Raw genomic sequence first — 15,268 nt, 5'->3', positions numbered from 1 at the left:
CGAACCCACTTAAAATGTTATTAGGTCATCAGGATGTTAACCCTGTCTCATCCATTGTGTGTGCGTCTTTTTTTTTCTTCTTCATTCTAGTTGTGTGTGTAATAAAATGATCAGCAATTTATTTACAATTGTGCCATTCACTCACATCTCAACCTCTATTTCAAACCATTAATAACCAATCTTGCATGATTCTCTCTCTCTCTCTCTCTCTCTCTCTCTCTCTCTCTCTCTCTCTCTCTCTCTCTCTCTCTCTCTCTCTTTTATATCTCTCTCCCTTATCTCTTTCCCTTATCTCTCTCCCTTATCTCTTTCCCTCTCTCTCCTTTATCTCTTTCCCTCTCTCTCCTTTATCTCTTTCCCTCTCTCTCTCTCTCTCTCTCTCTCTCTCTCTCTCTCTCTCTCTTATCTCTCCCTTATCTCTTTCCCTCTCTCTCCTTTATCTCTCCCTTATCTCTCTCTCTCTCTCTGTCCCTCTCACCCTTATCTCTCTCTCCCAGCCGAGTGTGGCGGCAGCATCAAGGATGACCCGTCGGGCCGGATCCTCTCTCCAGGATACCCGGCTCCTTATGAACACAACCTCCACTGCGTCTGGACCATCGAAGCCCCGCCCGGGAGCACCGTCAGGTCTGTCTCCTCCATCCACCCACCCCCACCTGTACTCAAGTTTACTAGCGCTGCAATGCCTTGGTGGATTTCCAATGCATTTCCTGCAACAGGGGGTTTCTCTGTCTGTGCTCCCTCAGTCGGAGAAGATCGTGTTGCTCATTAGATGCTTTAATGTGCCCGGTTAGCAGGTCCATTTGTAGAAGGTTTATATAACTGTGGTACTATTAACCGTTTTGTAATCAAGGGGACGCTGTAATTCAAATCAACTTACAGTGAATCGATTTCTAGATACATGTTGTTAACACGCATGTAAGGAGTGAATGAATCTTGCTCAAAGATATCTCGAGGTAGACTGGGAACTCAGAAACTCTTAGCCGGGAGGCAATCGCCCTTAAGCCTAGACTATCCGGCCGATTTGGTCGAAGTTTGTTCATTTTTTTTAATACATTTCTGAGCGTTCATCTGATGTTGGTGTGTTGGACAGAGCAAAAATGGCAGTTGGTTCTTCCAATCCTGTTTGAGTCCAAGTTTGGCCAGAACAGAACCAACACCAGTTAAGCCGTTGACGCAATTGGATGAGAAACCTCTCTTCCCACGCAGACAGACACACACATGCACCCCCATACTCACACACACGCACACACACAAACACACACACTTCATCACGCACGCACTCACGCCCTCATGCACACACGCACTCACTAGCTCACGCACTCTCTCACTCACCCAATCACTCACTCATTCACTCACTCACTCACTCACTATCTCACTCATGTACACACAAACTCACTCACTCACTCACTCATTGCAGTACCCACCCACCCACACAAACACACACACACACACTCGCACACAGAGACACACTTAAGCACACTTATTCACCCACACCCACACACACGCAGGCCAAAGATGCAGAAGAGGGGCCCACTTAATAGGTCCTGGAGTTGCAGCATCCTTGCGGTTTCAGAAAGATCACGTGGAGTGAAGCGGCAGCCAGGGAGTGTGTGTGCGAGCCCCCGAGGTACTCGAGGTAGCCGCTGATTGCGTTGCAGAGGGCACAATGTTCCTCATCCTCATCCCCCTAAGTGTGTCTGGCTGTAGGGGAGAGAAGGGAGGGGGCCGGTGGTTGGGTGAGGTGGGGTTGGGGGAATACGCAATAGGCGAAACAGGGCCAGGAGTGAGGCACGAAGAGAGAGGGGAGAGCGAGTGGGTGTCTAGAATTAAAAGGAGGTCTGTGCCCTGATAAATCATATTAACTATTCCTAGGGGGTCAGGTTCCGGTGCTCATCAGTATGGGGCGCCATGTCCGTCAGCGTGTAAGTGCGGGATGTATGGGCTCCTCGCGGCGGTGAACATTTTAATGTATGAATAGAGTTTTGCCATGGCTAGAAGATTTCATTAAATTCATGTACTTTTGGGGGGCTTGACACCTTTGATCTTGTAGGAACAACCTGACTTTGAATACATGCTCAGTAGCTGTTCCGCTCGGGTGCACTCGTGAACATGATCGCGCGCACAGATACGACAGTAACCATACACGCACGCACACACACACACACACACACACACGCACACGCACACACATGCAAGCACACACGCACGCGTGCGCGCACACACACACACACACACACACACACACACACACACACACACACACACACACACACACAAGAACACCCGTACTTCTGCATGTACACACGGGTGAGAACGTGTGACAAGATGTGCAACACAGTGTACATGTTTCAACACCTCAGGTGAAAACCAGCATAGGTTCATTAGCGCCTTCCCCACACCACTGGATACCTTAAATTCTCCCTCTCGCTCTCTCTCTCTGTTGCTCTGTGTGTGTGTGTCAGTGTGGGATATGGCTCTGTGTACTTGCCTTTGATCCCCATCCACCGGCATCCATTATAGAGCAGCATTTGCAATGCATTAGGGCCCAGGCGTTGGTTTGTCGACCAGAGCTGGCGGTCTAATTAGAAAGTGCACCGAAGGCTTGTGAGATGCCTAGCTTGTTTAACGCTACGCCAGATCAAGGGCTGGCGCAGTGGTGGTGGTGGGTTTTGGTGGTAAAGATTTGAAAATAAAATGGATGATCAGATGTTAAAAGGAAGAGACCTGTCGTAATAACAAGTGGAAGGGATTATTAAGTGTGTCAGAAAGTTGGGGAGAATCATTTGTAAAGTGATGGATTCTCCCCTTTTCTGCTTGTTATTACCTCATTCCCGCCGGCCCCCCCAGCTCACCCTCCAAACACATACACACACACACACACACACACACACACACACACACACACACACACACACACACACACACACACACACACACACACACACACACACACACACACACACACACACGCGCGCAAACACACGCACACACAAACACGTTTTTTATTGGAAGGAATTGCATCCTAGCATATGTGCAGCTCTATCTTGAGAGACACTGTGTGTGTGTGGGTGCGTGGGCGTGTGTGGTGTGTGTGTGTGCGTGCATTGCTACCTTTGCCCTTTTTTATCTCACCCGTCCAATGCACAATTTGACACCTGTGCCTGGCCTGAAATTGAATTTGAATACGCTTTTGTTCCCACTATGATAGCATCACTTTCATGCCATTGCGTCACTCTTACCACAATACAAGAAGCAGACAGAGATTGATTTCCCCACTTTCTATTTCATTTCATATAGAGATATGCCCCCCCCCCCAACCCCCCTGCTCTCCCCTCCCCTCTCCCTCGCCTATCCACCTCCCTCCTCCAACCCCCTTTGTTGGTTATTTTCTTCCCTGCTGTCCCTGCATTACACCCAGAGAATCTCAGAGTAGCCGTAGCTGATTGGGCCGAGTGGGGACACGGGGCACAGAAATCATATACTTTTCAAGTGAGGATCAAATGTCACTTACATGGTTGCATTGAGATGATTGATTGGGCTCTTCATTATCTCAAAGGTCCAGTCCAATGAAGGCAATTAGTGTACTCAACCGAGACTGATGGCTGCGGAATCAAAAACACGGTTGTGTTAACGTAATGTATACTAGCTAGCTACAAGTGCAAACTCGGCCCAGAGCCCCCACCCCCTGGGGGCACTACTGTTTACAGCGGTGGCCTTCAAGCTCTGCGATTGATGAGTGACATGCCGACACTGATGTATGGTCCCAGTGGGCTGGCCATGGTGGGAACACTGCCTTATTTGGTAAAGAGGTTAGCGCCTTGTATTTCATTTAATTCACACACAAACACACGTATTCATATCAACACATGGGTGGCGGACACACACACATGTGCATACACACACATACACACACACACACACACACACACACACACACACACACACACACACAGGTGTGCAGGCATGCTCACATACATGCTCACACAAAGACAAGCTGAAAAGCTTGAATGCAAACTCAAACAAACACACACACACACACACACACACACACACACACACACACACACACACACACACACACACACACACACACACACACACACACACACACACACACACTCTGATTCTTGATCCTATATAAACAGAGAATGCATATCTGGTCCTTGCCGTTGTCTTTCTCTCTCGCTACCTCCCACGGCCTCCGGTTGACCCTGGCCCGGGGGCGTTCTATCCATCTCATGCACACAGAGAGCCCTTCTAGGAAATCCCTATAGAAAACCCGATTGCAGTGTTGCACTGCTTGACACTCACAATACGAGAACAATACAAAACAATACACAAAACAAATCTTGTAGCGTTAGCCCCTTAACAATAGAGAGACAGGGGAAGGAGGGAGGGATGGTGCTTGGATCGCTCGCACCATCACGCTCCAGGGTCCAATGGTGTTTTGTTAACGCACATGAACTATGAAGCATACAGAACGTCCAAGACCAGTGGAGCCGCACAAACACAAATACACACAACCCGTCACACCAATACCTGTCTGGGGTTGCCTTTTGTTTCACCTGCTTGTTTTCTTCCCCATAGCCATGAAAATGCCTGGGGGATGGGAACATGCCAGTATAGAGGAAGCTGGATGCAGACAAGGGAAAATATGCAAAAGAGTAGAATGCATTGAATGCATAGATCATTCTCAAGTGTACATCCTTGGTTACTTCATCATCTTTTTCTTCTCTACATCACTCACTCAGATGGAGTAACGGTGAGATATGTGTTGATGATTGGCTAGATTGATGGGCAAATAGATGAATGATAGATGAATCGACAAAATGTGGTTCTAATATGACTCTGATTGCATAACATAGCCGAGAATACTTTTTTGGATTTCTATGTTTTTCCCCTCCTTGCTTTCATATCCTCCACATTTTCCTTCTTCTTTGGATAATTCACTTCCTCCCACACACTAAACAAAACCCATAAAAGAAAACTGTGCGCCCACACAAACACACACACACACGCGCCCACGCGCACACGCACACACACGCGCCCATGCGCACACACACAAATTGATCACACCGTTAGACTGAAGAAAAACAAATATGAACATATAATTTAAGCATTTTTATAAACCGACTAAAGATATCAAACATTCGTAGCCCTGGTAGTCCGGTGGGAATCAACCCCCCGGCCCCCCCGGCCATGGAAGTGTATATCTCAAGCCTCACCATCCTGTGAGCTGGATAACTGAATCAGTGTAGACCTGCCATCCCTGAATTGACGTAAGCATGCAGCTCTTACACGATGGAGTTGCGCATGTTAGAATTAACTTTGCAAATCCTGCAGAGTATCCACCACTCTTCAACCTCTCCCCGCCTCTCCTCTTCTCCCCTCCCCTCCCTACCCCCTTGATCTGGATGTGAGGTTGGTCGGTAGGAGGCTCATGCTACCATTAGCATATCGTACCTTGTATTAGCATAACCCCCCTGGAGGCGCTTACATGAGGTGGGCGTGCAAGGGGCTTTGAGCTTGTCTTCTGCTTCCTGAGAGCGAGGCGCAGTATGCTAGCCTACCTGCCTAGCTGGGTTATCTTCGTAGCATTAGCGTAGCGAACAAAAGCTCTTTACCGTGACTTGGCTATCTGCTTCCATCGGATAGACCGTTAGAAGCCCCTGCTTACACCCGTTGGTGGAGGTTGTTCATGTATGTTATACTTAAACCCCTCGCTTGAGCTCAGCAGTTAGTCCGTCGTTCATAAGTGCAAACCTATCCAGTCATCTGCTAATGGTTTTCTATAGCGAGGGCGACGGCATAAGCTAAACGTTATTTTTTTTTCTGCTGAGCTCGGCGTGACAGCGTCGAAGGGAGCTACGCATCACTGGGCGAGAGTGCAACTAGAAAAAGCAATAAGCGAACAAAGAAAAAGGGGATCAATTCTTTTTTCTCATCATGCTGGCCCTTTCACAGACATGCTGTAATGTGCGGCTCAGAAAAGACCCAGGCTGTTTCAGTATTGTTTTTTTCTTAGCAGCCTCACTCTTTTTTTCTTTGTATGTTCTTTTTCGATTGCATGCACCACACCCCCACAAACACAAACACACAACGATCCCTACTGTGTGCACTTGGCACCCACGTGTGTTTTCATTTCTTTTTCTTTGCAACCCTGTCTGCACGCTTTTTGCCTCGTATGCTGATGTTGCATACAGGTTCTTGTCATGTGTTGCGCCAGGGCTTGTCATGTTGGTTATATGTGATATCCACTAATGCTACGAGGTAGCCGGAGGCTACAGCCAACACATCACATGGCTGCAGAGCCTCAATTTGACACCAATTAGGCAGCAATGGGTGAGGCCTACGTATCCGTTAAATGCTGCTTCTCGTACGTACATCAGCTGTTCAGCCAGGCCCGGGTTTGTGCGTGTGTGTGTGTACGTGTGTCTGTGTGAGAATTTTTTTCGTCAACCATGTGTGGGAAGTGATAAAAAAAGAGCTAATTTGAACACATCAAGTTCAGTCGGACGCACACTGTGCGTGGCTCTGCCTGCCTTTTAGTCAGCAGCCTTAAAACTGTGAAAATGATGGAATTGTCACTTTCCAGGCTACTTTCCAGGCTACTTTCCAGACTACATAGAGGCCAGTGTGTGATAATGTGTGCATGGGGTCTGGAAATATGAGCCCTGCATTACAGATAGAGTTTGAGCTCTTTGGTTAAATGCACAATGGATTTAATTACCTACAATGTGCATGTGTGTGTGTCTGTGTGTATACCGGGCTAATCCAGGACCAAACTCTGTATTTTTGTATCAATTGTTCTCCATTATTCATGCCCTCAATTATTTATAGTAGTCCAAAATAGGTTATCTATAAGTAGGAAATGGATCCGGGTGGGTCTGTATTAGTAATTCAAAAGAATCCCTTTAATAAGCTATTATACAGACTGCTATTTTATTCCAAGTCTGTTTATTATTCACAGACATTGTTATGCTAAGTGTGCACTTATTGTTTTTTATTCACCGGGACTTCAGCAAACGATCGCACTCACGGACAATGCACTCTCAACTGACTTCAGCAGAAGAAGAAAAAAACATGTATTGAATAGCTCTCGCGTTTACTTTCCAAAGCACTGTGGATAACAAACAAGAGGGTAACTGTTGACCTGTCTTGTGAGATGACAACTATTTTAGAGAGGAATCCAACCACAAGAGCCTGGCATTGTTACCTTTCAGAGAGACCGAGAGCCATAGAAAACAAAACCTATATGCGATACTGAATTGAACACAAAACATATTTTCGTGCAACGATTCAAACAAAGTGAAGTCGAGCGCACTCACACTAACACTGTAGCCGAAACATGTGCGGAGAACATTGCTTCACGACCTTAAATGGGTTGTCTGTTCGCGGGCAGATGCCACCTTTATTATTGAGTGTCTGGTGCCAAACATAGAAGTTGGTGAAATAACATTTGTTTTCCATCTGCTGTGAAACACTGTATATTTTGTCTCTCTGGTCTTATCCCCCAGTCTCTCCCCATGACCACACAAACAAACGCACACATTCAAACATACATCCACAAAATATACACACACACACACACACACACACAGACACAGACACACATACACACGAACACAAACAAGAGGCACGTGCCGGCTAGGGTGCGCTTGATTGGACCGTTTTTCTAAAAAGCCAGCTGTGTGGCAGATGCCGGAGTCTTAGTGACGTGTTGTTTTTTTTGACAGAGTAATCTTTCTGATGTCAGGAGTGTGCTTATTAAACGCTGTGGCAGCCAGCGTCTGCGCAGTTCAGGCTGCCATTGTGGAACATCTGAGGAACACTGTGGAATCTGTCTGTGCGTCTGTCCGTGTACGACCACACTTTCCTCGTCATTGGACCTGTAAAGCTTGCATTGCTGTTTTTTTTATATCCTTTTAAAAGACGGAATGGCATGCCTTTTCCTTTTCTCTTTCCTTCTCATTTTCTTCTTTGGTCGTCTCCTGAGCTTTTAAATGTTACCACGAGTCCACTGTTTCTTTGAAGCTATAACTGTATCTATATTTAGCTGAAGAAAATGTCAATAGCAAGGCTATGTTTATATTACTCTGATGATGCTGCCTTAAAAGTTCCATTACATAATAAGGTTTGAGCTGGGTGTCTACCAATTTCTTTACGCACGAAAAGCTTTTCAGGCCGAGATAACCCTTTCAGACTATAATGTGTTTGTGAGGTGAAAAGTTTAGGTTAATACATAGACTTTTCAGCTGCAATAAGAAACGTGGAAGGCTGCCTGGTTATGTTAAACATTAGCTTTTTCCTTGGTCAGCGTGGTGGGGATCTCATTCGACTGTTGTTCTCAGACATTGGACTGAGAACAACAGTTTTTGTCAAACCAAAGCACAAAAAAGTGCTTTGGTTTAACAAATCGATAGTTAGCTTTTTATCCCATATCCTAATATATGTTTACAATGTCCCTGATGTAAGGAGTGCAATGTGTAAGTACCTGACTATGTACGTACTAAGTACCTTACTATACACCCATACTACTTCATCTTCTGTTGCTAACTAGGTACTCACTTGTACATCACTACAAACTAATCAGAGGCATAAAATGAAACCCATACTCCACATCAGATAATCCTCATTCATCCCAGCCAGGAAATACAGGTCAACATGTCATCAGCGTCATCTGACCTTTTGACCTCTGATGTTTCTATGAATATCCTTACTGCACCGACAGCGATATATATACTCTTGTGTATCGACTCCTCGACACTCAGCTAGGAGGACCCGGGGATCGAACAAGCAATCTTGCAGATACCGGCCAACCCGCTCTACCTCCTGAGCTACTGCTTCCCCCTTTTTTTTAAGTCGCTTTGGATAAAAGCATCCGCTAAATACCCTAAATGTAAATCTAAAAGGTCAGTGTATTTTGTGTTTCCCTCAGCCTGCACTTCCTGGTCTTCCACACGGAGGAGGTCCACGACGTGCTTCGGATCTGGGATGGCCCCCAGGAAGGAGGGGTGCTGCTGAGGGAGCTGAGCGGCTCGGCGCTGCCCCCGGACGCCCACAGCACCTTCAACACCGTCAGCCTGCAGTTCACCACCGACTTCTTTACCAGCAAGCAGGGCTTCGCTCTGCAGTTCTCTGGTGAGCCAGGGGTGACGCGGTGCACTGTGTTTATATTAACTGTGGGTGAGGGTGAGGGTGTGGGTGAGTTTGTTTATGTCGATGTGGGTTTTTGGGGAGGGGTGTGTGTGTGTGTGTTTGTGTGTGTGTGTGTGTGTGTGTGTGTGTGTGTGTGTGGGGGGGGGGGGGGGATGTCAGTGTGTTGTGTTTTCCGTCCATGTGTTTTTTCGAATTTGTGGTTATATAACGATGAACAAAGATGAAAATTAGGAGACTGTTACTGTTTATTATTGGGCGGCCAAAATTGGCCCATTTAAAAATTGGTCACTGAGCGTGTGTAGACAGTTCATGCACAAACGATTTTCTGATTTTTGGTGCAATCAATCCAATAGATACAACTAGGCTCATAATAAATCGAATAGATTGAAGACCATATTTTTTCCCTTCCTTCCCAGTCTCCACGGCGACCTCCTGCAACGACCCGGGCATGCCCACCAACGGGACGCGGGGCGGGGACAGCAGGGAGCCCGGGGACCACGTGGTCTTCCAGTGTGACCCCGGCTACGTCCTGCAGGGGGCCAGCAAAATAACCTGCACCGAGATCAACAGCCGCTTCTTCTGGCAGCCCGACCCGCCCACCTGCACAGGTGACCGCCCCGAAGCAGTGGTCCTAGTCTGGCTTTGGTGAAGTGTTACTCTGCTTGAGTCATAGGTTGATCATGGTATCTCCCAAGTTACTCGCCAAGGGTAGTGGATGAGGTGTGATTATTCCAACAAAAACTTGCTGTGAAAGTGCTTGAAAAGTCCAATAATAATGCAATGAATTATTATGATTAGCACTAGTGAATTGGGACACAGTTGATTAGGTCGAAGGTGAGTTCTATGCATCTAACTCATTAATCCTTGCAGGCTGCCGAAGTTGGGGAAAACCGACCCTGGAAAGCTTTGCTGCAATCCCATAGTGATAATGAGATCCTGCATCACTTTTAATAGGCAGTCTCCTTTTGTGTGTGTCGAATACGTCAGGCAGTAAAGGAAAGAGGCGATTGAACCGATAATACGGGAAGCTATTCTTACACACGTGTATCCGGTCTCCTCGGTTTTGCCTTTTGAATGTTCTCTTTAAGTCCACCCCCCCCCCTGTCAATATGAAGCGAGGCTGAGAGAGGTTCATGGATTGGAGCGTTATCCCGGTCCACCACAAGGCAATTTCCATTTTCTTACTTACTGTGAGCTGTGTACGCCTGTTCCCAGTTCCCCGGAGACAGAAGAAAAATAACGAGAAGGAGGAGGAGGAGAATAAATATTTGAGTTTTGACAAAGAATTTGACACAGCGACATACAAAACTTGTGCAAAGAAAACGGATATCCGTTTCCGTTATGCTCTCTCTCGCCTCTCCCCTTGAAACCCGTGGAACTGAACCCCCGCCCCCTTTCTTCCAACCTATAAGGCTCATCTAGGGTACCCCGTTCCGGCAGGTCTGTTGTGCGATGAGAACGCCCGGGAACAAGGTTGCTATGAAGCAATGCCTTAAAGCGGCAAACTCAATGAACATGCCGTCATCTTAACCTTCGCTGGGAGGGAGACGGAGAGATCCGATATTCCGATACTCTCTGCAATAAAAAAACACTAACTTGTCTCGACGGCCCCCCCTCCCCTCTCCCGTTCATAATGTAGGGATATGAAAGAAATTAAGGCTCAGTTAAGGGGGAAGTATTTAACAGTTGCAATTAGGACTTTGTAATGAGCTGCCGTGTTTAATCTGTGTTTGTGTAGTTAGTTTGATAGCTTTTTATTTTTGCTTTTTATTTTTCTGTCTGTGAACCCAACAGACTTTGGTGCTGTGTGTCTAGTCACGAGGGAGTCACGGGTGTAAAACACAACCTGACATTGCACCGTCAATAAGAACGGGGCCCCTCTTTATGAAGCACAGGGTCGCGCAGGATTCTGAAGATCACTGCTGAATGCCGTTGTCGTATACATCTGTCTTTTTTATTTTTATTAGACTTTAAAGCGCAGTTACAAGAGAGTACTGCTTAATACGAGTATTGTGAAAAATTCGGCTCTGCGACATAAACTCAGTTTCTGCAAAAGAAATGATGAAACGTTGGAAGATTTCCACATTTATCCCAATTGAACCAATGAAAACCCAAATCCCATACTATTTACGTAAATGGTCCAACGTTCCGCGTTTCTTCCGCCGAAACAGAGTTGGTGTCGCACAACACAACATGCGTTTGAAGCAGTAATCATTGAGTATAAAATAGCGAGCGTGACGTTCCCCTCAAAAAGCAAACTCCAGCCAGCTGTGCTGTGAGTTGCCAGTTGGACCAGATTTTTGTCTTAATATGACGTCTCCCAGATTTTAATAACTGAACATCCCCCAACACATGGGCTACTAGTGATAAGACAAGTTGACAGTTGCAGTTGACAGCTCCTTCATTGCCAGCTCACACATCTCTGTCTGGCCGCAAAGAGATATAATGAGCACAGATTATCATTTTATTTCATAATTTTTTTGGGATCTTCAAGCATGGGTAATGGTGCTTAAGTTAAAGCCCTCAATCCCTTTTATCTTGTTCTTTAACATTATTTTGCCAAATCCACATACTCTGTTCAGAGATGTATACCAGCAATATTGGGTTGATTTAGGATACCATAAATGGCTCAAGAATAAAACGAGTAAAAAAAAAAATAATGATTGATTGTCCTTTCAAAACTTTGACAATCGATTAAAATTTTTTCCTTTGGATTGACTCCGAACTTTAAAAGTGACACCAGTCTGTGTTGGCTGTAAATGCAGCGTTCACTGAGGCATCGTGTATCTTTCCTCGTAGCTCCGTGTGGAGGGAACCTGACCGGCCCCGGTGGTTTGATCCTGTCCCCGGAGTACCCAGAGCCCTACCCCCACGGCAGAGAGTGTGACTGGACCGTGTCCGTTACCCAGGACTACGTCATCGCCCTCAACTTCAATCAGTAAGCTCAACCCTAAACCACACACTATGTACAGCCATGAAAGGTCTCGCCCTGAAACACAACCAAGCCCCGTCTCTTGTTTAGTTTACAACTTTTACTTTTAACCTTCTCCAGAATGCCTGGGGATCATGAAAATGGAAGGTAACATTATCAAAGAGCTAGCAGGAGTTGGAATTTGCTCAAGAGTGCCTATAGGTATGCTACTGATATGCAACTCAACCTTTTTGCTGGGAGTCAAAAACCGGTCGCTGCAATTCAGTACTGTGCACTTTAGTTTGCTTGAGCACCTAATATCTAAACCCAAAAGTTCCCACAACACAAATCAAGTGCTACGTTTGTTTACGTTGCCGTAAACAAGTTTCTCAATCATCAACTTTATTGTTCATCCCTTGTTGTTCCAGGTTCAGCTTGGAGCCCAGCTATGACTTCCTGCACATTTACGACGGGCCAGACTCCCTCAGCCCCCTGTTGGGAAGCTTTTACGGCATTGATGTACCCGACCGCATCGAGAGCAGCTCCAACACGCTCTTCCTGGCCTTCCGCAGCGACGCTTCCCTCAGCAGCAATGGATTTGTGTTGCAGTACACAGGTGCGCCCTCTTTTGGTTTGGAGGAGTGGTGTTCATATTTGCAATAAAGGGTCTCTCTCTCTCTCTCTCTCTCTCTCTCTCGCTCTTGCTCTCGCTGTCAGTCTTACTCTAAAGAGATATTGATTTTACAGAACTCTGGTATATTGATCATTTGTGCAGTTTTATTCACTGTCTATTCTCTGTTTATGATTTGGCAGAAAAAAAATCCTAATTCATAAGTTAATCAAGATCTCCCTGCAGCAATATGGGAATGGATGATTCTGTCATGGCTGCCAAGCTTCTACACAGTTTGGGGAAGTTTTTCTAATTTTTTAAACCATCTGTTTGTTTCCAGTCCAAAGCGAGAGAGATACAGTAAGTGTTGCCCAGCGATGGGAAGAACAAGGTGTCTCTGCAGTTAGCCACTCCCCCCCCTCCCTGCCACAACAATTTGCTACTTCTATCTTAGGGTAATTAGTGACCTATCGTTGCGAGCAGCCAAACCAAAATAAATAAATAATTGCAACAAAAAGTAAGGCGTTTGATCGATGCCTCGCCGCCGCGCTTACAGCTCCTCGTAAATTAGAGCGCTTGCCTCTGTGTCACATCGCGCTGCGGCCAACTAACCGCTACTCGCTTTTTATTTGCGGCCCTTTTGAATTTAGTTGCCGTCATGAAAGGTACAGATAGGCCTACACACAGGCAGGGTGTGAAACGATCACAGCTTGCACTCCCACAAAAGTGAGACTTGGCATACAGACATTGTTGCTGATCTGGCCTGTCTGTGTTTTATTTTCATGCTAATCTATACCTCCAGGGGAGGTTTGGAAACGTTTTGTATGTTTCCACGGAGCGCTAACACCTCTGACGCTAACATAACAGATATTCCCTGAAATCTTTATATATTTTTTGCTTTTAAATGAGAGGGGTAGCTTGGTTTAGGGCTTACACCTCAACGTACAGGGGCTTTATCTCACTACCTCAATCCAAGCTAATCCTAAGAGATCACACACGAAACCGATCATTCAATGTATCGACTGATTGACCCCTTCTGGTTCGACTCACCATGTTCATTGGCCCCGTGTGTGGCATATACGGGTTGAGGTTAGGTGAGGGGGAGGGGGGGGGGGGGGGGTTATAACGGATTAGAGCGATCACGGAAGTCGACATTCTCTGCATCACACAGCCAGGCAGTCTGTTCCCAAGTCAGATGCAAATGGGGTGCAAACGGTGCGCTTTCGAGCAACACATTTTATACAGTGGCTACCTCTTAACTCAGCACCGACTCTGTTTAGTGCGGTGCTCCGCCAGAGTGTCGGGATGGTAGAGTCAATATGCGGGAGCAGATGGACCCAGTGTGGGGCTCCACAAATTCCCCCCGCCCCCTCTCTACTTTCCATTCTTCACACTAATGAACCGTAACCAAATAATACATCAATTACCTACACTGTTGCAGACAAACAGCACGGCGCGGAAGGCGTGTTTGGCCGCAGGTTTTCGGTCGGTTTGGTCTGGCATCACGCTAGCTGACGGCCTGGCCCCGCCGACTCAGATTTGGCCAGGGCTGCCACGAGCAATCACATTAGGGAAACTGCCCCAAGGTCCTACTCACTCTCGCTCTTTCTGTCGTTCTCTCTCTATCTCTCTAGCTCTCTCTCTCGTTCTCTCTCTCGTTCTCTCGTTCTCTCGTTCTCTCTCTCTCTCTCTCTCTCTCTCTCTCTCTCTCTCTCTCTCTCTCTCTCTCTCTCTCTCTCTCTCTCTCTCTCTCTCTCTCTCTCTCACACTCTCATTCTTGCTCTTGCTTTGTTTCTCTCTCACACATCACATACTCTCACTCTTGATCTTGCTTTGTTTCTCTCTCACACATCACATACTCTCACTCTCTGACTCACTCTCAGCCTCTCGCTCTTGCTCTGATTCTGTTTCTCTCTCATTTTCTTTCCATTGCCTCTCTCTTCGGACATGACTTGACTCTCAGAGCATTTTCAGAGCAGGTTGTTTAGGAAATTTGTTCCATTGGCAAAGTAATGTGACAAACAGATACACACATTGAACGATCACTAGAGGCCCACGGGGCTCTAGTGGTCTTTCACTTGAAATTGTTTTGTGAAGTCTGCTAACTACATGATTAAGAAAGGGGGGGGAAGCGAACTAAGTTACCAATTCAAAATCTAAAGAACATAGCCGAAATTGGCTAACAGGAACTGGCTACGCCGCACCATCTTCAAGAAGTGTTGGACCTTGTCTTAAATAGCTTATCCTTCTGCATCTAAAAGCTGCGGTTTCTCCCATCTTCCCTAGTAATCAATGGCTAATCTAGAGAAATTAACAATTAAGGAAAAGGACCATCTTCCCTTTATCGTTTCTAGTGTCTGGAGTTTTTCATCATAAGACATCACATCCTAGCAAAGTTGTTTTTTGACCGAGGTGGTGTTTTGTTTTTGCAATTGAGCTCGATTGGTAGGGGCAAGGTCGCTGTGTTTATGTTGGGTGTCATTTGGGGAAGTCTGCTCAAATGACAGGTCTGCTTGGATAGGCTGAATTCTACAGTTTGGTCAGTGAAAGATTAAGCATGGCATCTATCTGTCCACATCAAGGCTGGT

The 15,268-nt window shown here is 46.3% G+C and overlaps 1 protein-coding gene across 1 annotated transcript in view; it reads left to right on the top strand.

Moving 5' to 3' along the window:
* csmd2 (CUB and Sushi multiple domains 2) overlaps nucleotides 1–15,268 on the top strand; it is a 244,295-nt gene that overhangs the window by 141,061 nt on the left and 87,966 nt on the right. The window contains exons 26-30 of the mRNA XM_030347780.1: nucleotides 498–624; nucleotides 8,939–9,141; nucleotides 9,576–9,767; nucleotides 11,959–12,097; nucleotides 12,499–12,686. Of these exons, the coding sequence (XP_030203640.1) occupies nucleotides 498–624; nucleotides 8,939–9,141; nucleotides 9,576–9,767; nucleotides 11,959–12,097; nucleotides 12,499–12,686 (849 nt within the window). The remainder of the gene's footprint in view (nucleotides 1–497; nucleotides 625–8,938; nucleotides 9,142–9,575; nucleotides 9,768–11,958; nucleotides 12,098–12,498; nucleotides 12,687–15,268) is intronic.

The sequence above is a fragment of the Gadus morhua genome, chromosome 22 (genome assembly GCF_902167405.1).
Source record: "Gadus morhua chromosome 22, gadMor3.0, whole genome shotgun sequence".
In the NCBI taxonomy this organism is placed as follows: domain Eukaryota; kingdom Metazoa; phylum Chordata; class Actinopteri; order Gadiformes; family Gadidae; genus Gadus; species Gadus morhua.
The sequence above is the reverse complement of the archived record's forward strand: the minus strand, read 5'-3'. Positions and strand labels throughout refer to the sequence as shown.